Below are 25,792 nucleotides of genomic sequence, written 5' to 3' on the forward strand. Positions count from 1 at the left end.
CTTTCCCCCTTTTTTTTTTTTTTGCAATTATGAACAAGTTAATTCATTAAAAAATCCCTAAAAACTAACTTTAGTTGTTTTTATCGATTTTAAGATTTATTAATGATGTGAATCTTCTTCAATATGTAAGTATATAATGACAATTAATGACCATGATTTGGCATGTGACCCCTTCTCTTGTCTTATGGATCATGGAAAAATATACACACGGTCCAATATTGATCGATGTAGCTAGTATATATCATGCAAGCCCTAGCTCCTCTTTGAAAACTTACCCATTGGCCTCTCCCGACCATAAAATATATGTTACTGGCTCTGCTCTTAATTACTGCTAGTAATATTAATAATAATAGTATTATTATTTTATCCTCTTAGCTTGGGGTAAAATTAAATCCTCACCTGATCCGTGAAATGGATATTATATTATGATCCCCACACATGCAGGTACAGAAAATGGTAGGACCAGATGCAATCATGCATGCATGGATTTATGAGGCAATATATTATTATTAATTTGCAACACGACGCGCGCAATGCATGATTGGGAATGGCCCATGGAGATCTTCTGGACTGCATGCATGCGTGGGGACTTCTCTGATCAGTTACAATTACAAGGTCGAAAAGGAGTTATTTGTTGGTCTCTGGCTTGCTTGCAGCAGTTCTGAGCAGAAACCGCCCTTAACTTGCATTATTTGCTGCACGTATAACATCGACCCCATTCACTTCACTTGCCTCCTGCAATTACCGTCCGTCGCTTGCTCACAGCTATATATATATATATATATATATATATATATATATATATATATATATATATATATATATATATTCTGCTTTCTAGCTGCTGCCTGATCATCATACTGGGAGGACCATCTATCGAGGAGCCTGACACCCTCGATGATCCCCCATGCAGCACCTTCTTAGTTAAATCTTATGCTCTTCTTTCATTTCTCGCTTTTTTAATTAAATATATTAGTCGTTATATATATATATATATTTAATTAAATACTGTGCAAAATCATTACACCAAGCATCTATAACTTCTTTAAATCCCACCACAGCTGTGAGCACATATTCCCTCAAGCAAGCAGAAGCAAATAAAGTTATTTTGTCATGGATCATCCAAAAAACTGTAGCAAGATCAGCGACATTGTTCGGCTTCAGCAAATCCTCAAGAAATGGAAAAGGGCAGCAAATGCACCAAAGAACAACCACAACACTAGCATCAGCAGCAATGCCAGCAAGAGCATCAAGTTCATAAAGAGAACACTCTCCTTCACAGATTCTTCATCAGCAGCAGCAGCTGCATCAAATGATGTTGTCCCCAAAGGGTACCTTGCTATTTGCGTTGGCAAGGAGTTGAAGAGGTATATCATCCCCACGGAGTACTTGGGTCACCAAGCTTTTGGAATACTGTTGCGAGAGGCCGAAGAGGAGTTTGGGTTTCAACAAGAGGGAGTCTTGAAGATACCATGTGAAGTTCCTGTCTTTGAGAAGATCTTAAAGGTGGTTTAAGAGACAAAAAAAAGATGTTTACCTTAATTTTGCATGATTTAGTTAGGGTTTGCTAGTTAATGCAGAGTAGTCGACGATCGACCAAGGAGATGATTGGCTGTTACTCACCAGATCGTGAGCTAACACCTTCTGATCACCATCCTCAAATGTGTACATGCATGATCAATAACATCTACGCTTTGATTAATTAGCTAGAGAGGATATATCAAATTAATATAGCTATCTAAGCTAGTATTTCGTTTTTTTAAGACGAAGGATCATGAGGTTGACTTTGATAAAATGTAAATTGTTTTTCTTGATACATATTATTATTATATCTTAATTTTTAAAGCCACAAATCAAAGGGAAAAAAGAAAAAGAAAAGGAGAAAGGCAGGCCAGACCTCAAATAAAACATTTTATCATAATTAATTATTTTAGTGGCTGAAATTAGTGTTAATGCTTGAATCTAGTATCCTTTTTTTTTTTCAAACTAGAAACTAAAAAATAAAAATAAATAAATTTTTATATAAAAAATAAATTGAGAAACTATTGAGGGATTGAAGAATTATCATTAATAATTTTTTTTTTTGCGATAACTTTGAAAACATAACTCATTTATAGCTTTTTTTCTACTTTAGCCTTCATCTTGCAATTTTGTTCTTAATCAATAAATTTGATTCTATTGTTCTTTAATTGTATCCAAAAAAGATATAATCATGAAGAATAAAAGTTTGAAAATCAAAATAAAAAATAAAAATTTTAAACAATAAATTTATGGTAAAATATGAAAAGGTGAATATTGTATAGATGCACATTATTTATACCACAACATTTAGAGTCTTTGTAATATATACACATTTACATTAGCTTCGTTTCCTTTTTTTTTCTCCTTTTGTTATGTAATTGATAATGCTTAAATTGTAATTAAGTAATTAAAATCTCTCCTTTCTCTTACCTCTCTTATCTTTTATCCCCCCCCCCCCCCCCAAAAAAAAAAAAAAAAAATCGATCGATCTTGATAAAGAGAGATTAGGATTATTTAACTGATAAGGCTTTCTGCCATACATCATGATAAGCAACTCAATTACTCTCCTCTGCTCTTTTGAATCCAATTGTCTTTGTTTAATTAATTTTATTGAAAATTACCATGAAATGTTCGATCGGAGGAGACAACGAACAGAGACAAATTAACCTGGATTTGACTCCATGATCTTCTCTCCAAATTAATTAAGTACGATCCATCTTGGCTGAAAATTAATTGACTCAAAATAATTACTAATAACTCGTTGGGAAATAATTTAATTAATTATGTAACTACCAGAAACTGGCTAATATTCTCATTAACATCATAGCACCAGAAATGTTTTTCAACTATAATACCTGCACATTGTACACATTAAGAAGCAGTAAGGCATTAGTTACTTTTATTATTTCATGTATTAATTAATCAGTGAGATTTACAAGAAAATAGATAATTCTCTTGTCATCAAGTGTCTTATATAAGAGCTAGCGATTGGATTTTGTTTCGGAATTACTAAGGTCTTGATTTAATTAATGGGATATTATTTATCATTCAATAATATAAAGTCATTAAGGATATTTTATACTATGGATCATACTAAATAATCACTACAGGATGCGGTCCATTTTGCACTGTTCTAATTATAAAAACGACTGTTCAAATTGCATCCTTCTCCTTGTTGGTTTCTGAGCATTTAGCAGCTTATGATGTCTCTCTCATATGCTTTAGGCTTCAGCCTGAAAGCACATTGTCCGAGATTTACACCTTTAAATAATAATAATGAGTATAAAGGAAGCACATGCACTCCCCCTCTCTCCTTCAGGTTTCAGAACACCCTTGACTACTATATACAGTCCAAACAGGCAGCAGCGGAGTTAAATAGAGGCCAGTCAAGTTCGACTTATCATGCTGTGTGTATCCTTCGAAAAACTGGAGTCTTGATTATCATGCTGTATACACCAGATGCGTCTGGCCCCGTTGAGAATGCTCAGGCTTGGAACATGCAAATAAACAATTAACTGTTCATTTTCTTGCATAACGATCTACGAGCGCCTTGGCCTTCTCTGGTGCAAAAAATCGTGCCTGTACATAACCATTGGAAATAAGCAATAGAAAGATGGAACTTAAGAAACCCTGATTACAACGTTACATGAAAATTCAATTAACTTTAGAGGTAGCTGTTGAACAACCTCAAACCAAAGACAGATGTTATGCTGTTTCATTCACAAAAGATCGGTGCTAGTTCAGACAGACTGGCATATTATCTTTGTAAGAAGTTGGATAAAAGTATAGGGTGCTGGAGTAGTTTGTAAATGAATAAAAATGTCTATCTCATATTGGAAACAAAAACTCCACACTCAGAGTTTACAAGTGTTGGTTTTTATTGTGTAGTAAATTAAGTTAAAGCCATGGTGAATGGACTCTTCTAACGGGTTTTTCTAATGCTATTATATAGATATAAAGATGGCACTCGAAACTTAATAAATACAAAACAAATCCATGCCTCTAAACCAACTCGCTTTTTGTTTCTGTTCCAAAACAGTTTTTTGTAACATAGAGTGTAGGGACACATGTTTACTCAAAGCCAGTGAATCACTCGTAAATGTTTTGGAACCTATATACATTTTTCCATGGGTGGCATGAAGCATGCCACCTCGGCTCAAGAGCAGCTGTACATGTCTCATGAGGCTCTCTGAACCCACGTGCACCATTCAATGCATATGCCCGCATGAACAGTGTGTGGGAGAAATTGAGCCGATGTGCATTTAAATATGTTCATCTGAAGCCATGCAATTAGATGGTCATATGCTCATATACTCACCTGGATAAACATCCTCTCTGCATCTCCAACATTTCCGTTTTCTTTTAATATAATTCCCTGCAGATAGATCAGAAAAACAAAAATTATATGCAATGATTGGTCACCGTCACTCACAAGAAGATGAAGACACCAAGAGAATCTGCAGCTTTTTTCTCTGGGACATTTTCCAGTGTTTACTGGTAATACATAATCATGATCATCAGTTACAAACAGCCAAAAAACCCCTCAAGTACTCAACACCCAATTTTAGGGAACAGAAGGGAATCTAACCTTTGCCAGGTAACCACGGAAGTCATCAGGGTGACTAGAAATAAGCTGATCATAAACTGACACGGCATCACTTACATGTCCCCAATCTGAATAAGCCTTCCCAAGAAGCAAGTCAACCTGAAAGTGCATTTCATTAAAAACCAAAGAAAAAATACAGCAAAGAAAACAATTTGAAAAATGATACTCAGATCAGGGTACAGAGAACCAATGAGAATTCACATCAAGAAAAGGAGAAAAACATGAAACAAATTTACCACATCAGTAAGCATACTTCAAAGTCTTTTCAGAATTCAGTAAATTCAGTCATTGCCTAACATTTCCAGCTTCACATGTTAAAATGTTTTCCAGCGTTCTTTATATTACCTCAAATTTTCATTTTGTTTGTTTTCCTTTACTTATAATTTTGGCCATCGCTTTCCCTTCCCTTTTCATAAGCTCACTCTGTACCAGATGCATTTATTTTTATTTTATTTCAGCTACCCATGAGATGAACAGCCCAAAAGCGCACAAACACAAACACACAGATAATTTTACAAAGTGCAGTCATACAGCTCCTAACATAAACTTGAAGCATGAAGACCATCTAAAAAATCAAAACTCAGTTTCTGAGATTTTTACTTTGTAACTGAAGTAGGAGAGTTCATCATTTATGCATGAACATGGTTAATACAAGAAGAAGAGGCATGTATAGATGCTACTCAATCTACAAGGACAACCATCCTCAATAGGATCTTTGATCTGCTACTGCGAAAAAAACTTACTTGAATAGGGTCCACCTCCTGTGATTCAATTTCCATACCATTCCCGTCGACATTAATATCAACACTGCTTGATTTTCCAGAATTTAGCTTAGCACGAGAAGCCAAGAGGACTTGAACAGCCTTCATGAATGACAGAAAAAGAGTTTGTAAGTTAAAACATTTTTATTGCGGAAAGATATATTTTTCTAACCAGAAATCCATGTATTCCTATATATGTGCATATATAAATGAAAAAAAGAAGATCCAATTTTCATTTTCAGCCAAATCCATATCAGCAGCCAAATTCGAAATACTATATAGCATGTGGAAACTAACTATGTAAATGAGCACATACTCTGGGTACAAAACATTTTCAAATAATGATGAATAAAGATATCATTCTAATCTCAATCGGCAAGCCTGATGACATATGACATACCTCATCTGGTTTCTTAGCAGCAAGCAATGCATTAGCGTGACCACGCAGAACTTCAAAATCAACATTTTTTGATACCTGTTTTTTAAGAGCAGATAGCACCATTGAGCATATGGGAATAACGATAAACATCAACCAAGAAATATAAATAATATTTATGCCTACACTTCTACACCAATCTTCTAGAGTCCTATACAATACCACTTTGCATCCACATGACATAGACAGGTCTAAGCTTTAAGCATCTGGAGGGCAAAAAGTGAGAACCTCCTTTTCTTTTATTCTTTATGGGAATACTTCTGAGAATGGGAACAAGTACAGGACAGAAAGAAAATGAATGGATCTGTTCAATTTGTGAAAGGAAGCACTCTGCCAATGGTGCATAGTTATGCTAACACATGCAGCTAAATGAAGAACAACATAAAACATTAAGTAATTTTATTTAGAATTTACACTGCGCTCATATTCTGCCATTTGATGAGAGTAAAAATGGACTCTTCTACCCTATTCAAACCGAGTCCGGCAAACCCAGTGTTCACAATGTTTCATCAACAACAATAGGTAATAAATGAAAAATCAGGGAAAACTGACCGCTGCAGAAATCCTATATGCAGCAGCACTCCCATCATAATCTTTGAGTTCATATTTAATTTCTCCAAGCAAACGAAAAACATCAGGATCGCCTGGTTTCTCCTGCAGATTATTTAAGATTTAATTTGGATAAATAAACTTGCAATACAGTATTAGGCACGTATAATGCCATCATACATGGCATACTTGTGATATACAGTAGGATAAACCTTTGCCAAGTCCTGAAGCAGAGAGGCAGCCCGAGTATATTCTCCTAATTCAACCAATGTTACTGCAGCTCCCTGCAAGCCTTCTTGAATAAATTCAAACATTTTTGAAAAAGAAAAAACACGCAGTTGATGAAGTTATTGAGAAATGGGTGCCATTAAAATATTTAATCTTCCTTGTGGAGATAAATTTCAATTCTTCACAAACCAAACACTAAGCTGATTTAGTCATAACCACAAATGGGGAAGGGGATTTGTTTAACATGGTGTCAAAGCTAAACAGATATGGATCATAATATTTAAGTATTTTGAGCACAACCATAAATTAGAAGTGAAAAAATAAAGCTAAACATCAAGAGCACAATTATAAATCAACATTAGTAAGAATAATGCTTAACTATATGTATTTGTATATGTATATCATGTTCCTTGACTCACTTCAAGTGCAATTGAATCCTTAGGGGCAGTGCTGAGTGTCAATTCATATTGTTTCAACCTAGCCTGCAACACAAAAGACAGTACAAGGAGTGACGAACTTGTTCTACTATATGTAAACTATCATGCAACTTATCAGACGAAATCCATCAGAGGGTTGACAGGGATTCACTGTAAAGTTGAAGGGAAACTTGCGTCCCAGTAGAAGATAATCTGAACATAAGTCAATACTCTTTTCAACAAGAAAAGGATGGACAGATAATTAAGCTTTACAGGGTGATGAAGAAACAGTGATGCATGTGACATATCACATAGGTCAGGAGAGGGTTATGAAAACCTGCAAATACATCCTAGTAAAAAAATTGCACGTACAAACACATAGCCATCTTCAAGAAAATTACCCGAAGAGTATTCTGCTCTTCTTCTGATAGCTTTTTATTGACCACTGTAGCTTCTTCTGTTGGACCATCACTGAAATGTAACAGTTCAGATTAACATGAGGCAAGTCCTCCAAAAATGAAAATACAGATATATTGTAGGGTTGCTTGAAATGGTGGTCTCTCAGCTGGTACCTAATTCTGAAAAAGGTCCTTCAACTACAGAATGTTTTAATTGGACCGTTCAACCTTCTGCTTTTATTTGTATCAGGCCATTCAATCCATATTCATTCAATTTTGACTTCTAACAAGAATTAATCATAGTTATGACTATCCACAAATTATGAGATCATCAAGGAAGCTGGTGCACTAATTGGCATCACTGCTTCAGGCTTTAGAAAAGAACAGAGAAACAACTTATCCTGGCTGAAGAGATAAAATTCATAAAAAAAACACAAGCAAAAAGGATGTGAATCTCCTTTCATGAAATTTAAGGGCTAAACTCTACCAAAATCCAAACAAAGTAGACTCTCTTCCATTTTCTCTTCTATTTTTTTGGTATGGCGGAGAGGTCAGTCACAAATCAAGCAGCTATGCAGGAATGTATAAAGCAAAGAACAACTGATCTGACAAAAAAGTAACAGAGCAAGAAAAACTCAAAGGCACCATAACATACCTTCCTGAAGGAAGAAAGTCTCCAAGAGCAAAAACCAAGCCAAAGACCAGAACAGCTACTCCTACTCCAATCTATTCATTTCCAGAGTAGAAATCAGTCATGTCAGCATAACTGAAGAAGATTGCTGCATATGATTTCAAAATGGAAATGCACATTGTAGGAGTAGTACCTTAGTTCCAAGTCCAATTGTCTTGTTTTCAGTTTTAACTGGTGCATCATAGTCAATGGGTCCAAACTCTTTAATTACTTCTGTCTTTTTCTGTTCAAGTGCTGACCTGATTAGTTACAGAATGAATGATCCTCAGCAAAAGAACTGCAAAAATGATAAAAAGAAAGAGAGAGGCTTGGCAATTAATTATTCTACTGTGATATTGAATGGAAAAAGAAAAGAGAGAGGAAAACCTTGAAAACTTTTTGAATATATGTAGTGATCGATATGAAGATTTTTTTTTTAATACAAAGTAATTTACATAATGGACAGAGTAATAGTATTCTGAACAATCACCGAGTGACTATAATGCCAGTTGAGGTGAATATTTTAAGTACTTTGATGAGAAGCAATTATAAAAAGCATGCATTCTTTCTAATAATGTGAAAGATTACGAATTGATCACCTTCTAACTGCTTGCAGCCGTTGCTCAAAATCAGTGTCTGCAGAATTCCTGCTAGACTTTCTATCAAAACGAGAACTTAAACCAGGTGCCTCTACAAGGAACACACATATTAGCTGAAGGGTATTATTAGAAGAGCATTTTCTACTAGATTGAACAAAATTTTCGAAGCAGAATGGGGCAACATTTTTTTTTTCACGGAGAAAAGGTGGGAAATCAAAATAAAATGTTGGTGCTCTAACATGGAAGTAATCTGATAGTCCCCATTCAGCTTTTGACTGATTAATATGGGTAAGAGGTGCTTATTTAGTTATCAAATAAGAAAAAAATCAGGCTTTAATTCCAACACTAGTGCTGTACAGCAGTAATTAAAAAGGAGGGATGTTATAAAAAAACAATGATTAGACCTTGCAATCTCAATTACAGCAATTAGCATAGCAGCTGAGTTGATAGACAAAGGGACATTAGAATTTACATAGCTGAAGAAGTTTACTTGTGAAAAAAAAGCAAGAAGAGATGAGAAAACAAGATGGTAATAATAATTCACAAACGAGAAGGTAACGAGGCACCAGATTGTTTAGTAGTTGATTTTCTGCAACAAAAACAGAAGCAGCAATGATAAGAGACAGTAAGAAAGGTATGGATAGAAACAGAAAAGAAATCAACAAGTAGTTAACTTGGGTTGGGTGGGATGGGATGGGATAGGAAACCTCACCTTTGTTGTAACGCCATACCCTTTTCCTCCCTTGAGCTGCTGCTGCGCACTTTCTTTTGTTTAGAAAGGAGGCAAGGAAGGAAGGAAGACAAAGAGAATAATTAATTAAATTGCGAGTGTGACCAAAGTGAGTGAATTGAAAAGAAAAGCATGGGATGCTTACTTTGTTGTTGGTGTTGGTGTCAGATTTGGAACCAAAACCACGCCTTGGGCTAGAATTATCAGAGCATTGAACTCCGAACCTCAAAAACTTACTGCTACTTGTGATCATTGTGGCTGCCGCCGCCGCCGCTATCGCCATTAGGGAACCGGCTCGACTGGTGGTCTGATATGGTGGGCTTTTTCAGTTTTTCTTGTGTCCTGTTTATAATTAATTAATTTATATTCTTTTGAATGTGTGTGTATGTCAGTAGTTAGTTAGTTAATGAACAAGGGAAGAGAGACGTCAGACGAGAGAGGAGGGAGACGATAAGGTGTTTCTCTCCCGTGTCTCTGTCGTAAAATGTTGTCGCTCACTAATTGACCATTGGGTCTGCCTTTTGTTGGTTGGTTATCATTTTATTTTTAGCGGTTAAAGGTGTATTGGATTAGCTTTTTACACACACCTATCAAAATCAGATTATTTTTTCAAGCAATTTTAAAAAATTACCTCCCATCAAAATCTAATAAGATTATATTTTGAACTAAGTACATTTGTTTTTTTTTTTCTTAGTTCAAAATCTTATTAGATTTTGATGGTATATATATAAAAACACCCAACCAACTCTTTAAAACAAAATATTACGATCAGACATCAGAAATTGATTCTAATTCTTCATATGGATCTTCATTTCCACTCTGAAACCAATCCCTCTATTTTGCAAATCATCTTCACTTTCACTTAAGGCTGCAAGCAATGTACATACATGCAGTACATGATCAACAAGTTCATAATGTTTTGGTGGCAGCCTCTCTCTTTTTGAAGAAAGTCCGATGTCCCTTGTCCCTTGTGCGAGGAAACTGTTGAGTGTACATACAATCTAAGCCGCTTCGTTTGCTGGTGGAGACAAGGCTTACGGGGTCTTTTATTGATTTTTAGTACACTGATTCTATTAATAAACAAGAATGCAGTTGACCTTTGCCAACAGCTTCCTGCAATTGATACTGGATCAGACAGCAATGGCTTCTAATAACAAAAAACCAAGGGATTAATACGGTAAGAGGCTCAGACTAACTGAAAACTTGCATATACGAAGACATATTACCAAGGAGTTCTTCCTGTAATTAAATCCTATTTATTATGAGCCATGGACAAAAAGAAGATGTGCTCATTATTCTTCTTACCCCACACAAGATCATTGATTAATTTGAATGCGTTAGCCAGATAGAAGCCGCATTCAGCATGTAGTTCCTTGCAACTTTGCTTTTCTATAGCCATGGCAATTGGAAACACGGTCGATTCTCCAGTAACGAATTAGCCTGAAAAATCCATTACAAGTAACATAAAGATGAATCTTTGATTATTAAAAACGTGTTGGTTTTTAACAGACCATCCATAAAAATAATAAAAAAAAGAGCGAGTTTTGATGACAAATCCAAACCCCATCCCCATTATTCAGAGATTGAATTCTTGTAATCAGATCTTTTGCATCATCTGATACATGACCAGGAAGAGTGTGCATCCCACCCCCTGGATGAGATCAGTACTGTCATTGCCTTCATTATTATCCATAGGTAGGCAATCGTAGAGCATAGCATGCAATACAACACCACAACTCCATACATCTGCTGGAGGCCCAGCATATGGCTTCCCAGATAAAACCTCAGGGGCAACATAGCCTCAAAAAGATGGTCATCAGGCAATACGTTTCTCAACCCAAAATCAGCTATTTTTACCTTGGTTTTAGACTAGCCCAATAATAAGTTCTCAAGCTTAAGGTCTCTGCGAGCAAGCTTCTTCCAATGGCAGTGTTCCGCAGCATAAATAATATATTGAAAAAACTTGCGCGTCTCATCTTCCCCTAACCTCCCACTCTCCTGCTCAAGATGATAAGAGTTAGCCAGATTTTAACTACTCTATCACTATATATACACATTACCAGTTGGTGACTTTATCACCTTAATGATTTCAAGATTTTGATTTCTCTTGTCACCTTCTCTTCCAACTTCTTTTCTTTTATCTTTTGGTATTCAAATATCTTGGAAGTAAATTACAAAGAAAAAGAAAAAAAACCAAAGCAGAAGACGGAAAAAGACAGGAGCAGCAGGCTAGCTCACAAGGCTCGAAAAGAAGAAAAAGAAACATACGAACTGAAATCTATATATAGTAATACTAGGGAACGGAAACGGTAGTATTAGGACATAAAAAAAGCACATCAGGACATTCCTTTTATTAAAAAAGGAAACAAATAAACGATATTTGACGATTGGCATTGAAACAAAAGAAGAAAGTTAAATTACAACGATGACCGAAATTAAAAACATTTCCCTTTTGACATCGGAATTTGAGAGGAACCTGCTATCATAAAATTAACCAATTAGTAAGATATATATATATATATATATATATATATATATATATATATATATATATATATATATAAGAAAATTGCAGCATTGTTTAAGATTTTCTTAATTTATCACGAAATAGGAAAGGAGCAGTAGCCTTCCCAAGATTCAGAAAACTCATAATCTTCCTAGAATATATTTTCTTAATGTGTGTATGCTTAGTCAACTTCTTAATTCTTGCAAGATGAATCAGTAGAAGCTTTAATTTTGAATGCTTAGTTTGATTAAATGATAGTTTGGAGGTAATGATCATATATATCTCTAGATGACTTTTACACATGTAAGTAATAGTTTGTACAAATGAATTTTCAAGGGTGCTTAGTATTATAAAAGTCATACGTAACCGATAAATATAATATATTTTCAAGCGTTCTTGATCTTTCTGCAACATCAATCTATTCAGGAAATTCCACCATTCACACACAGACACGCTTGGATGTCAGCGAGGGCTTTAAGGGTAGGTGAAGAAGTATTTCAAAAATAACATCATCGCATTCATTCTCATTTTTCTTCTTTTTTTGGCCAAAACAAAAGTTTGGATTCCTTGTTGTGTTCTGCGAGTGTATGCATCAAATTGTTAAGCAAACAGCAAGCAGTCAAACAGAACTACGTAGGTGGCAGAATATGTGGAAAAAGAAAGGTTGCAGCAGAAACAATTGTGGCAAGGTGATGGAAACGGATAAAATGAACATTCTGCTTGACTTACTCATACACATCTGGTAACACCTTTGATATGTCTGGTTTATAGCCTTCCAACTTTGCTTGCCTGGTGGATCTTTCCAAGCATCTCATAAATTGAAGATGTATTTTTATGAGTCTTATCACCTGCCACAGAATCATGAACCACCTCATTTATTTGAACCCAGCTTTGCCCAGCAGGCTTTTTCACACCCATCGCGACCATCTTCTGTCTCACAGTAGCAACATCCTGCCACTTTTCAGCAGTCGCATACACATGTGCCAACAGAGAAAGATAACCAGCAGCTTTGTCAGGGTCAGGTTCCGCAACCAATTTTTGAGACACGAGAGAAGCGAGCTCAGCATTGTGATAAAACCTGCAACCACCAAGGAGAGCACCCCAAACAGCATTATTTGGTTTTACAGGCATGGTCGCAATGAGTTCTTGTGCCTCATCCAAGAAACCAGCACGACTCAATAAATCAACCATGCACCCATAGTGCTCAATCCTAGGCTTAATACCCCAACGCTGAATCATGTCCTTGAAGAGTTGACGGCCCTCGTCAACAAGTCCAGCATGACTGCACGCACAGAGAACCCCAATAAAGGTTATGCCATCGGGCCTTGCTTCCGAAGTGCCCAATCTTTGCATCGAGCGAAATATTTCAAGAACTGCTTGCGCATAGCCCTGTTTTGCAAAAGCAGTGATCAAGCTTGTCCAGGAAACCGCACTTCTCTCTGGCATCCACCTAAATACTTCATAAGCTTCATCAATCATACCGCAGCTAGCATACATGTGTATAAGTGCATTGTTCAAAGAAACCACCACTCGCTGGTTTGACCCAACAAAGGTATCTTGGATATACGAGTGAATCCACATCCCCATTTTTAAATCCCCCAGTTCTGCACACGCTGTCAAGGCTGCCAATAATACCACCTGGTCCAATTCCACTCCGGCTTTCCTCATTTGATCGAACAAATTCAATGCCTGCTTGCACTTGCCATTTTTCGCATACCCTGAAATCATAGTAGTCCACGAGACGACGTTCCTCTCTGGCATCTCATAAAAAATCCTCCTTGCCCCGTCAAGATTTCCACGCCTCATATACCCCGCGAGCATGGAATTCCAGCAGACAACATTTCTTTCAGACATATCATCAAACACTTTGCGTGCGTACGCTAGAGCAGCGCAATCGCCGCCAACAACAGCAGCATAGAAATTAACCAACTTGGACATGAGAAAGACATTTGAGGAATAATAGCCATTAGTCAAGACTTTGGAGTGAACCTGCTGTCCCTCCCTCAAAGACAAAGAAGACGTACAAGCAGCCAAAAGAAAGGAATAGGTGTAGGCATCAGGGCGGGCATCGGTGAGCAACATTTGATTGAAGAACTGAATAGATTTGGCAGGGGTTTGGCTCCGAGCATGAGCCCTAATCATCTGGTTCCAGAGGATAGTGCTGGGGCTTTGAATATCTTTAAAGACATAGTGGGCAGAGAGGAGATGGTGAGCAGAGGAGTTGCTGTAGAAGGAGAGAAGGTGGACAAGAAGGAAGTTTTTAGTGCGGGAAAAGCCGTTGATGAGAATCTGGGCATGAATCTGAGTGACATGTTTAAGGGTTGGTTGTTGTTTTCTTTGTAATAGAGAGAATAAGCGTTGCTGTAGAGCTCTCGAAGATGTAGTAGTGCAAGTAGCAGTAGCAGTAGTACAAGTGGAAGGGGAAGAAGTTCTTGTCAAGTCGGTGCCGGTGCCGGTGCCGGTGCCGGTGGTGGGATTATTGACTCCTTTTTCATCAACTAACATCTGTACGTTGTTCTCTTCCCCTTCTTCTAAACGAGATTGCATGTGTGTATGCTAGTTTATTGCCCGCGCTATCGCTGCGGGCTGAACCAAAATTCAAGAGCACCATAGCATACCTTCCTGAAGGAAGAAAGTCTCCAAGAGCAAAAACCAAGCCGAAGACCAGAAAAGCTACTGCCGCTCCAATCTATTCATTTCCAGAGTAGAAATCAGTCGTGTCAGCATAACTGAAGGAGATTGCTGCGTATGATTCCAATATGGAAATGCAGATTGTAGGAGTTGTACCTTAGTCTTAGTGCCAAGTCCAATTGCCTTGTTTTCAGTTCTAACCGGTGCACCATTGTCAATAGGTCCAAATTCTTTAATTTCTCCCGTGTTTTACTGTACGTGTTACATCTTAAGCCATGCCAAAAAAAAAAAAAATTAACAAAATAAAAAAAATTCAGACAATAATAATATTTTTTGAAAAGCAAGAAAATTACAAGATTTGAATTATTTATCCGAATGAATTTAATAATTTTAGTTAATTTAACAATATAATTAAAAAACAAACCAACAAAAAAAACTCAAAAAAGCCAATGACTAATTGAAAAAAACATGAAATATGAATTGAAAACAACATAAAATGTTGGTACTCTGCTTGACTTACTCATAAACATCTGGGAACACCTTTGATATGTCTGGTTTATAGTTATAGCCTTCCAACTTTGCATGGCTGGCGGATCTTTCCAAGCATCTTATAAATTGAAGATGTATTTTCATGAGTCCTATCACCTGCCACAGAATCATGAAACACTTCATTTATTTAAACCCAGCTTCGATCAGCAGGCTTTTTCACACCCATCGCGACCATCTTCTGTCTCACAGTAGCAACATCCTGCCACTTTCAGCAGTCGCATACACATGTGCCAAAAGAGAAAGATAACCAGCAGCTTTGTCAGGGTCAGGTTCCGCAACCAATTTTTGAGACACGAGAGAAGCAAGCTCAGCGTTGCGATAAAACCTGCAACCACCAAGGAGAGCACCCCAAACAGCATTATGCGGTGCTGAGCATTCCCATTGTGGCCACAGCTGTACCAAACAGCCCACCTGTGGCGTTTCCAGCCCCATCAACCAGTCCTGCAATGTGACCCAGCCAGAAAGATGAAACTATGGATACACTAATGACAAGAACAGGAAGGGCTGTAGATTCCAGCCCCAGACTAACTCCTGCAATTATGTTAATCCCATGACCGGTGGAGCTAGCAAGAGCCAATGTGCGTACAGGACCATGCTTGTAGTCAGTATAGTACTTGGTGATCCAGACAAAAATATAAGCTGTGATGATGACAACCAATCCACATAACGCAAAGTGAACCCATGCTGAAGGTGCTTGCTCTGTATAAAGCATCCAATAGGTAGACTGCAAATAACTCGCACAAATACAAAACAGAAAGTGCAGGCTTTTGATGCTAGATCAAATCTGGATATTAAAATAAACTATCAAAAGCAGAGTTATTGCAAACAAACTGTAAAATTGCAAGATTGTAGCAGATAAATAATTAAGTAAAACATGGACGTGTTTCAATTCTAAAAACTTATCTTACCGCAACGAATGTAAGAACTGCCAGAAATATTGTAACCGAGTATCCTTTCTGAAGGATTGCCATTGGATCCTCTATGGGAGACTTCACACTAGAATCACGAGTACTCCTGATTGAAAGAATTCCAATTGAAGATATGACCAGGTCAAATGAATGAACGACAAGAGGAAACAAGATGAAGCCAGATGGCTCTGCACTAAAAAAGAATACGAGTTACAAAAGAAGAGGAATGGCCTAACTTTTAAAAAAGAAAAACATTAATGAATTCCTGAATAGGTAAAGCCTCACAAAATGCATGTAATTAGACATCTCATTGCATAATGAAGGCTCTGATTATGCTATCACTCTCTCGTAAGTATAATACTGATATAAAACCCAATTAGCTGAGCATGCGTGACTCTAGCCATCAGACCATTTAACCATATCACCAATGAAAACATTATGAATTTCATACTTTTGTAAATTTCATTATTGGACAAAACCAGTGACATGCTTGTGAAGAATCTGTATGAACAAAAATGAAGATACTTACCCTCAATTTTACAACGCTGGGCCATGGTTCCCCAAAGTATCATGGCACTAATTATTTCAGCAGCAATACTTTCGAAAAGATCAGCACCTCGAGCAGCACAATCACCCACATTATCTCCAACCTTTCACACAACAATTTATTAGTTACAGAGCAAGTTTAGATTTATGCATAGTGTACATCATGGAAGAGAAAACAAGAAAGCAGCTAAGGAAAAAACCACATAAATTTAACAACAAAAGGATAAATATATGCAACTTATTACTAATTTGAACTTCCAGACAGACTTTATCCTAAATCATGTACCTTGAAATAGCAAATTATAATTAAACTGAATGTCAAAACCAAGATGTGTATTTAATATATACTTCTTCACATAAGGAAGCTGCAAATTTTAAGAGCATATACCAAATCTGCAATCACTGCAGGATTTCTAGGATCATCTTCTGGTATTCCCTGCTCTACTTTTCCAACAAGGTCAGCCCCAACATCCGCAGCTTTTGTGTATATTCCACCACCCAACTGAGCAAACAGTGCAACAAATGAAGCTCCAAATCCATATCCCACAAGGATAAGAGGCACTGGGAAAGAACATAAAACATTGCCATTTTAGTTGAATGACACACAGCAATAAACTTCAGCGTTCACAAAAACATTTAAGAAGGTGAAATTGTTGCCATTTGCTATAAATCATAAATATAACTTAGAAAGACAAGTTACATACAATCAGTGACCTTCATTGAACCAGGGGATGGACTATATATAAATCATATAAATAACTTAGAAAGACAAGTTACATACAGTCAGCTATCTGCATAATATATTTTCCAGTTAAGGGAAAAATCACCAATTATTCAACAGAGAATGGACTATAAAAGAGACAACCTGCAATGCCTCTCTAGCTGACCGCTTCGCAGCACTAGAAACTCTAACATTTGCACGTACTGACACCCACATCCCATCATAACCTGCAACACCCGAACACAAAGCTCCCAAAAGGAATGCAGCAACAGTGATATATGCAGATGTTGACCTGTATCAGAAGGATACAACCACAAAAAAACTGGTCATTTGTCATCACGCGACAAAATTATGGACGCAATGCCTCAACAAACTTTACACATGTAATCACCTTCCAAGGCCAGAAGATTCTTGTTGAGGAGTTGTGCTGCGGAACAAATATATACAGAGGATCACCAGTGCTAGTAGCATTGCCATCTTAGAAATAGTACCATACTGGGTCCTGAAGAAGCCTTGTGCTCCATCACGTATTGCATCTGATATCTATAAAGTACGATAATAATATCAAGACATGAAGCTGATACATAAAAATCAGAATAATTGACTATGCGCACAGAGTGGAATTGACATTTCTAGCTAAATACAGAGCATAAGGTTACCTGAATCATTTCAGGAGGTCCCTCGTCCTTTGAGAGTACCCATTCGGTGAGATAAACTGAAAAAAGGAAGCTGATGATACAAACTGTGAAGACAAACACAATAATTGGAGAAGTACTTGCTCCAATGTAAAAGATCACTCCAAAACCTAAGAGCAAAAGCAAAAGCACAAGTAGAACACGGACATTTATTTGCTTGAGTACTCGAAATATCTGCACAAAACAAAGGTTACTTGAGTCCACCATAGGAGGACACGATAACAATATCTCAAGAAATAGCATGGTGAACCACATGAAAACCAGGTAAGGATATGCAATCCTGTTCTACAATGGATTTAAAAGAATCAGAAATCAACACCACATGAAATAAATTAGGGTGTGCGACAATGAAACAAGTGGAAAAATACTAAATGAAAAAAGTAAGTTGCACCCAAAAAGACACGTGTGCATGCTCAAATCCATGTCCTCTCAAAACAAAGCCATAACAATTATCAAAGAAACGAAAAAGGAGGTGGAGACTGGAGCATTAGCTTTCTCACCAACGGATTATAGGGTTTATTTTTTTAGATTCTCTTCTTGAATTCAAATTCAAAATGATAATATTCATATAAATTTATTTATCACTTCAAAATAAATTTGAAAGATAACCCATTAACATAAATAAAAACACTACATATTTTCACATCGCTTGATGTTCATCAACTTTATAAACTCCACACCACTTTTCCAGTTCCTTCCTTCTTTTATTTACATTTAGTTTCTTATAGTTAGAATAGAATAAAAATAATTAAATCGACCTCTCAAGAATCCAAAACAACTAAAAAAGACCCTAGGAAAAAACTAGAAAGAAAAAAACCGAATATTGCATTGTTTTTTTGAAAACAAAAACAAATGAACTATCTTTTAGAGGGCATTAGGTACCTGTGCAAGCACCGTGTTTGACCCAGCTTATTGTGCTCGGCTTACAGCTTAGTATGTAAAAAACTGTCATGTAAAATGCAATTGTACTTGTAAAAATTTTACAAGTACAATTGTAAAGTGTCTATATATATATATATAAGAGAGAGGTTTATTGGAAATTAGGATGAGGAAAAAGATAATGATTGATATAAAGATTTTTAAAAATAAAACTGAAGTGTTAAATAATTAATTAATTTTTTAATTTAAACAATATAATCTATTTTTTTTAATTAAAACATTTGGTGACTAGATATAAAAAATTTATAGGAATAATAACAGGTGATACTTGATAAGTAAAGTGACCGGTAATTATAATAATAACAGATGATATCTAGTAAGTTAAGTGATTGATAGCTGTTATAATAATAAATGGTGTCTAATAAATCATGATGATTGATAACTTTAGCACTAACAAATATTATCCGATAAATTTTTAACGTTTTGCTCAACTCGTATGCTTTTGATTCATTACATTTTAGTTGTGAACAGAAACATGGCAATTGTAAAAACAATCAGCACGGAAATAATTAGTAAATCACATCCTGCATGTGTTATAATTATTTAGATGGAAGATTAACATTATGCTTGATCACCGTGACTATGTATCTGTAGAGAGATCAGAGAGCTTCATTTTAAACATTCATATACTAGCGTACTACTTTCTATCTATTTGTCTAATTCGTTTTGAAGGGAGCCTCTAGTAGGAGTGGTGGTGGTGGTCCTTGATGAGCATGCTCTGGTGGATGCACCGATCATTTGCTCCACATTTATCCCAGCATTGCACATGTTTGCTATCACTCTCGTGTACTTCTTTCCATACCATGACAGACCTCCACACTGTTTCTCATAAGCTTCCACCTGCATATTGCAATTTACAAACAAGGAGGTAGCTAGCATAAGATCAGTGAATGGTTGGCTGCACAAAGAAAGATCCCTTCTTCTCCTTCCCCCATGATGTAATTTTACTAGTGGAGGATGTTTCTTGAGCCGGATCAGTACAAACATGTAGTTATGAATTAATATATACGTAGACTTACAAGGCCCTTCAAGCAATCCCAGTCATCAACAAGAGGTTGCCCAGAAGGTCTAACATGCTTCATTGCATTTGCTGCGTTTTCATCCCCAAACAGAGTTGAAGCAATATGGTTTAGGCTACGATCCACATGCCTTATATGAGAATGCATGCGAAGTAGGTCCTTGTGAGCCTCGACCTTCTTATCAGATCCATCGGGGGCTTTTTGATACTGAGAAATGAAACAACTTTACATTGCATTAATTCCCTTTTAATTACGGTAGCAATTCAAATTAAATCACCTTGTGCCAGAAATGAAGAAGAGTTGCTTCGCGTTGGTCAAAAGCTCTTGGGATCATAGAAGGGTATTCTTCGATATTAATGTTGGTAGCGTAGTCATCGTTTGCAGCGTTTGTGCCCAAGTAAGAAGAGAGCAGCTCCTTACTAAGCTCCATGTTTCCATATTGCATGACATGAGACCTATCTTCATAATCAAATCCTGTCCTTCTCCGAACCTACAGGTAAAATATTACTTAAATGTTAAGAATAAGAAAAAATCATTGAGCAATTTGTTTTTAGAATCATTAATTTCACACACACACATATTATACCACTTCATATTGCTGCTGCAGAGTTTCCTGGCTCATGTCGTGCAAATCACTGTGTTTATATATGCATGCACATGTGTAAACAGAATGTTAAATAAAATTAATAGTCAGCTTAATTAACTTGAAATGTTAGTATAAAACTAATAATGAACCTATCCTCCATCCAAGAAATGCTAAATACATCTCCCAAGCAAGTAAGAAATTCTGGGGGAGGAGCAGGGTAGTATCCTGGGCAATATATTCCATAGCTACTCTCCTCTCCATTTGCAGCAGTAATTGCATATATGCTCCAGTTACTTGGAAGAAGACCTTCGAACATGCTCCCAGACTCACAAGCTTCAAGGTAGAATACCTGTAATTAATAATTAATCAAGGAATACATTAACTGTGTAATCCCATTTTAATTTCTGCAAGACAATTAATTAACATACAAAACTAGTAGTTACTCACCATGCTTTTATACGAATTAGCTTCCTGCTGCTTCTTCAACACTTGTATGAGGTCTTTGGCATACAGGTCTTTCCCAATAGGCATACCTGATGATTTCACCCGCAAGATAATTTGTACTCTTAAAATTAGTCTTTCCATTGATAAAATAAATGGGGCTGAACGAACAGATATCATGTATTTTAAATTTTTCAAATACGAAAAGATGAAGATTTCTAATTCCAAAGTGATTAAACAAATTAGCTAATGCTTACCGACTAAACCTGGAGCACCATGATCAGCATAGTATATGAAAATGTTGTCATTTGGACCACTATCCACAACCTTGCCACTCCCTCCAGTAAGAGCAGATTTGTTTCCCAGAAGTACAGCAAATAAGTTGTCCACTGTACAGTTATCTCCAGTATAATCCTTAAAAAGGGAGAAAAGAGAAGATCACATCAGAATTTGATTTTCGTTTTCAAGATAAATAAATAGATAGGAAGTAAAACCAACACACACACACACACACGTGTAACTTCAATGGAGTTTATAACCTATGAATATGTGAATATTAAAAAATATAATCAAACCTTGGGGACTCCTGCATAAACATCATGGCCAAAAGGTTTGTTGATGATGATGCCGGGCCTCGGATTATCAACATGGAACGCAATGTCGTCATACATGAAAACAATGATGTTTTCATCTTTCAACCCACCTTTCTTCAGTATTTGGTATGCATGGCATACATCAGCCTATTAAATTAAAATTCAAAAGCTAATTGATCCAACAGGGACATGAGAGTATATCTTATCCATGCCGAAGGTATAACTCAAGATATAGCGATACCTGATGCCTATAATTTTCATAACCAGCCGATCCGGCAACCAAAACGGCCCATTGTTTTCCTTCAGCGGTAGTGGAGTCTCTTCTAACACTCGATGGCAAGCTTGACGCACTAGTACTGTTGATGATCACTCCCTGACTTTGAGCTATGGAACTTAACAATGCGATTAGGAAAAGAAATGTGCCATAGCCATAGCCATAGCCACACAGATAGGAGCTGCTGCTCATACTGCAATTCAAGTAATCAACCTATAGTGCAAATCCCATGGTACTACTGATGTTAGTTTGTAATTAAGCCAGGGGAAATGGAGATACATTGTACATTTTAATGCTTGGATAGCCAGCTAGCTTCAATACCATGTCAGTACCATCTACATATAATTAGCTTAACAGTAAAAACAATCATGGATTCCAACCTTACTGTTACAAAAAGAGATACTACTGATATTCTAATTGGATTATTGGAGTAGTTGTTAAGGGTTAATAATTAGGACAACATGTATAGCAAGATTCTATAAGCAATTACAAGCACTAGTGCTGCTAATGAATTTTAAACATTACCAGCTTTCTGACGACTAGAAAGAAATTAGTATATAGGGGCATGCAATATACAGAGAGGTTCCAACTTCCAAGACTCAACATGGGTTTCTTATAAATGAAATGAGGAGAAGGGGCTGATTGATTGCTAGCTTATTTATGATCATTTTTAAGCTAAAGTAACGGATGGTTTGGATCAAATCTTCGATATGACCGATAAAGGACAAGAAGAATCATATTAATTAATTTATTTTAGGATTAAGTTATATGTCATGTTCATACATGCAAAATAGAAAATCTAAAAACCCTGTCTTTGCCATTTGAAGCTACGGTTACAGCTATAGCTTGCGGGGATAAAAGTTGCTTTGAGTGGTGGTAGACAAACGTGACTTGAAAATGGAATGTTTTTAACGTGGTTTATGAGTGAATTAAGCTAAGTGACTCGCTCTTGATCATCACTACCTACTTTCATCACTACGTAGCATCAATCAGCCTTTTTGTGATATATAATTATCCCAAAAGGAGCTAAGTCATTGGTCCATAAACCTACCACCATGATCATGGATTGAGTTGATATATATTCTTGTCTGACGTCCTCTCAGCTCGACGTTACTTTTGAGTCATGGACACCAGAAATCTCATCATCTGCTTCAAATCTTGGATTCCCTTTGGTTATGCATGCTGATCACATCTCCACATGCTGTAGGATGCTGTGTATATATATATATATACACCATGCCTTTCCTTTGCAATCGTCTTTTCTTTTCGTCTAGCTTCATTAATTTCGATCCAAATTCTTCATTAATTCTAGTTTGTACAGTGTGCTGAATAAACACTCCTCCCATTAATTTCGTTCATAAGAATCTAACTTCAATTCCAAATTAATCCTCCATGCATTATAACTTTTCATCTCTCTTGTTCAATAAATACTCCACATTACACGCTTTGTTATTGTACTAGCAAAGTAAAATGCTAGCTTGAATATATCTTGCATGCATGTAGGGACGTCATTTGTTTTAGCCTTTTTGCTCTTTTAGTTTTATTAGCCGTTTAGAATTGTGATAGTGATTGTGATTTAAAATATTTTTTATTTAAAATTAATATATTAAAATAATTTAAAAACATAAAAAAATTAAATTTTTAGCAAAAATAAAATTAAATTTTTTAGAAATATATCTTTTGTTAAAATACAATACTCTTCTTCAAATTGATGTTTTATTTGATTAGTGATTTTACAATCTCCATTTAAAAATCTCATAACCTATTTTGAGAAATTATAGAGTGTTTAGATTTAAATAACTGAATTATTAACCATTAAATTAAAAAGCTACTCAATTACTAGTAATTTACTGAACCATTAATCATCCAAGATTTATAATTATTTTCTAATATGATTTAAACTAGTAGTGTGAACTTGTTATAACAGGCCTTATCTGGTACATAATAATCACATCTTAATTAAGAAGTGGTTTCAAAACGAAAAATCCATAGCTATTAAAAACAATTACTATTTGACATGGTTTTTTTCTCTCGTTAATCATGACTAAATTAAAGAGGACATATATTTTTATAATTATTGGTTTCAAAAAATAAATTACTTGAGTCAGAGAAGTTATCTGATATTCCATCCAGGCATATCAAAGTAGCTCCCCCATTTCATATAATAATAATAACAATATATAAATTAACCTCACTAACCTATATAAACCGGGATATAAGATTATGATAACTTAAAATAAATAAAAAAGTAAAACAAATAATGAAGCTAATGGTCTAATAACCAAATATCAAATAATATAAAAGATTGCTCTATTAGAAGATAACCACAAAAAAAATAACAAAGTAAAATATCAAAACGTAAAACAATTTAAAATTCAAACAATGCAAACCAAACATTGTAACATCCTCATTTCCGAAACCAACACATCAATCATAAAAAAAAAGGAAAACATAGTAAAATCTTATTTTACTTTATTTTTTTTTGTTGAACTCATACAAACTAAAACAATATAAAAACAAAATAATTAGGGGCTAAATTAAAAAAAACTAGAAAAAGGATAAGAAAAGGTAATAAAAAAATAAGGACAAAAACTAGGTAAAAAAATCAAATGAAATTAAATGTTGAGGGATAAAATTAAAAAAATAATCAAGAAAAAGATAAAAATATAGCAATCAAAAGAATGAAGACAAAAAATAAATTAAAAAAACAAATGCAATAAAATGATAAAGGATGAGATTGCAAAAAAAAATCAAGAAATGTATAAAAAACAGAAATAGAGAAATCAAAAGTAGAAGGACTAAATCAGATAAAAAAATCAAATTGAATAAAATGCCTAGGATGAAATCGAAAAAAAAACTAAACTTCATAAGGCATTAAAAGTCAAATAAATAGTAATTAAAAGAAGAATTGCCAAAGTCAATAAAACCACAAACCTGAGGACACAATTGTTTATTCGAAGGTCAGACGTGAATTTTGAGGGCATGAGAGATAAGAAAGAAAAGAACTTCATTGCAGCCCAACCAGACCTTCTCCGTGAGCATGCACTACTTCGTCTAAAAGGGGACGACTTACCTCTTCCAATACTGCAACGAAAGCAGGATTTTGGTAATTGGATGGGCCCTCATGCGACACTTAAATGGTGCAAGGACTCGTCTCATGCTTGCACGCGTTAGCAATTTTTTGATAATATTTAAAAACTAAAAATTACCAAACAACACTCTAACCAAATTGAAAAATAACAAAAAAACACATAGAAAAAAAATACTAAAACACCCTTGAAACTAATTTTATTATTATTATTATTATTATTATTATTATTCCAGGGTAATCCTGACATCTCATTGTTTTTAAAACTAAAAAAGACGGAGAAGCTCCTATGTACATGTTCATTTTCCCCCCCCCCTCCAGATGACATAATCGTAATTTTACTGTACTTTTTTTTGAAAAGATCAAGAGCCCCTCGCAGAAACTCAACTTCTTTTTGCTTTTAAGGAAAAAGTAGTTATTTTATTGTTTTAAAAAAGGTGACCTAATCAATTTATCCCCAATCAATTATCATTTGAAAAAGACAAATCTAACTCCAATGACAGGGCAAATCAGTTTTTTTTTATCAAGGATAAAAACATATTTACACTACTTCAATGAATAAAAACTTATTTCCAGGATGACATAAATCACTCATGCCTTTTTTTGTTTTTTTATATGTAATAATCCCAACTACCAATAATAATCTCTAACAAAGGAGGAAGTTGTATACCACACCAAAAAAAAAAAAAAAAAAAGCTTATTTATCTGTAATAACCCCTACGACTGAAGTACTAATAATAATCTCTAACAAAGGAGGGCGATGGATACCAAGAAGAAGCTTAGAACCAATTAGGAAAGACGAGGCCCAAACCCAACGACAAGAAAGAAAAATGAATTGGGGTGGGAAATGGCCCATGGGTACAATTAAAAAGGAAAGAACAA

General features: G+C 35.5%; 4 protein-coding genes and 1 pseudogene across 5 annotated transcripts; 1 reads left to right on the top strand and 4 right to left on the bottom strand.

The window, feature by feature from the left end:
- Positions 1 to 1,049: 1,049 nt before the first annotated feature.
- LOC133705420 (auxin-induced protein 6B-like) lies at positions 1,050 to 1,763 on the top strand. Its single transcript, XM_062130607.1, has one exon. The coding sequence runs from the start codon at positions 1,114 to 1,116 to the stop codon at positions 1,513 to 1,515; it is 402 nt and encodes a 133-aa protein (XP_061986591.1). The 5' UTR covers positions 1,050 to 1,113; the 3' UTR covers positions 1,516 to 1,763.
- Positions 1,764 to 3,158: 1,395 nt separating this feature from the next.
- LOC133705419 (uncharacterized) lies at positions 3,159 to 9,934 on the bottom strand. Of its 2 annotated transcripts, XM_062130605.1 has the most exons (15): positions 9,560 to 9,933; positions 9,397 to 9,449; positions 9,251 to 9,273; positions 8,685 to 8,775; positions 8,240 to 8,345; positions 8,071 to 8,141; positions 7,419 to 7,488; positions 7,021 to 7,083; positions 6,586 to 6,657; positions 6,377 to 6,478; positions 5,789 to 5,863; positions 5,371 to 5,490; positions 4,610 to 4,726; positions 4,340 to 4,396; positions 3,159 to 3,600 (listed from the first exon to the last, which is right to left on the bottom strand). In XM_062130605.1, the coding sequence occupies exons 1-15, from the start codon at positions 9,695 to 9,697 to the stop codon at positions 3,541 to 3,543; spliced, it is 1,218 nt and encodes a 405-aa protein (XP_061986589.1). In that variant the 5' UTR covers positions 9,698 to 9,933; the 3' UTR covers positions 3,159 to 3,540. The 2 variants fall into 2 exon arrangements, with proteins under 2 accessions (XP_061986589.1, XP_061986590.1); XM_062130606.1 differs by lacking the exon at positions 9,251 to 9,273 and having other exon boundaries at positions 9,416 to 9,449; positions 9,560 to 9,934.
- A 2,751-nt stretch (positions 9,935 to 12,685) lies between these two features.
- Positions 12,686 to 14,062, bottom strand: LOC133705810 (pentatricopeptide repeat-containing protein At3g29230-like). The gene has a single exon (XM_062131185.1). The coding sequence runs from the start codon at positions 14,060 to 14,062 to the stop codon at positions 12,686 to 12,688; it is 1,377 nt and encodes a 458-aa protein (XP_061987169.1).
- Positions 14,063 to 14,271: 209 nt separating this feature from the next.
- Positions 14,272 to 22,146, bottom strand: LOC133705811 (vacuolar-processing enzyme alpha-isozyme-like). The gene is made up of 11 exons (XM_062131186.1): positions 22,109 to 22,146; positions 21,790 to 22,015; positions 21,531 to 21,695; positions 21,213 to 21,369; positions 20,962 to 21,047; positions 20,664 to 20,863; positions 20,515 to 20,563; positions 20,206 to 20,418; positions 19,929 to 20,135; positions 19,613 to 19,749; positions 14,272 to 14,550 (listed from the first exon to the last, which is right to left on the bottom strand). The coding sequence occupies exons 1-11, from the start codon at positions 22,144 to 22,146 to the stop codon at positions 14,415 to 14,417; spliced, it is 1,614 nt and encodes a 537-aa protein (XP_061987170.1). The 3' UTR covers positions 14,272 to 14,414.
- Positions 14,477 to 18,272, bottom strand: LOC133705421 (pyrophosphate-energized membrane proton pump 2-like; annotated as a pseudogene).
- Positions 22,147 to 25,792: the final 3,646 nt, after the last annotated feature.

This window comes from Populus nigra, chromosome 10, assembly GCF_951802175.1.
Source record: "Populus nigra chromosome 10, ddPopNigr1.1, whole genome shotgun sequence".
Lineage (NCBI taxonomy): Eukaryota > Viridiplantae > Streptophyta > Magnoliopsida > Malpighiales > Salicaceae > Populus > Populus nigra.

What these genes read in the sequence shown, in the direction of transcription:
- LOC133705420 (XM_062130607.1), top strand. Translation starts at nt 1,114, where the DNA reads ATGGATCATCCAAAAAACTGTAGCAAGATCAGCGACATTGTTCGGCTT.
- LOC133705419 (XM_062130605.1), bottom strand. Translation starts at nt 9,697, where the DNA reads ATGGCGATAGCGGCGGCGGCGGCAGCCACAATGATCACAAGTAGCAGT. An exon ending in AGGATTCAATTGCACTTGAA is followed by an intron (nt 6,658 to 7,020) that starts GTGAGTCAAGGA and finishes GAAGGCTTGCAG; the next exon opens with GGAGCTGCAGTAACATTGGT. An exon ending in CAGAGAGGATGTTTATCCAG is followed by an intron (nt 3,601 to 4,339) that starts GTGAGTATATGA and finishes GGTTATGTACAG; the next exon opens with GCACGATTTTTTGCACCAGA.
- LOC133705810 (XM_062131185.1), bottom strand. Translation starts at nt 14,062, where the DNA reads ATGATTAGGGCTCATGCTCGGAGCCAAACCCCTGCCAAATCTATTCAG.
- LOC133705811 (XM_062131186.1), bottom strand. Translation starts at nt 22,146, where the DNA reads ATGGTATTGAAGCTAGCTGGCTATCCAAGCATTAAAAT. An exon ending in GGCTATCCAAGCATTAAAAT is followed by an intron (nt 22,016 to 22,108) that starts GTACAATGTATC and finishes CTTGAATTGCAG; the next exon opens with TATGAGCAGCAGCTCCTATC. An exon ending in TTTATGCAGGAGTCCCCAAG is followed by an intron (nt 21,370 to 21,530) that starts GTTTGATTATAT and finishes TCCCTTTTTAAG; the next exon opens with GATTATACTGGAGATAACTG.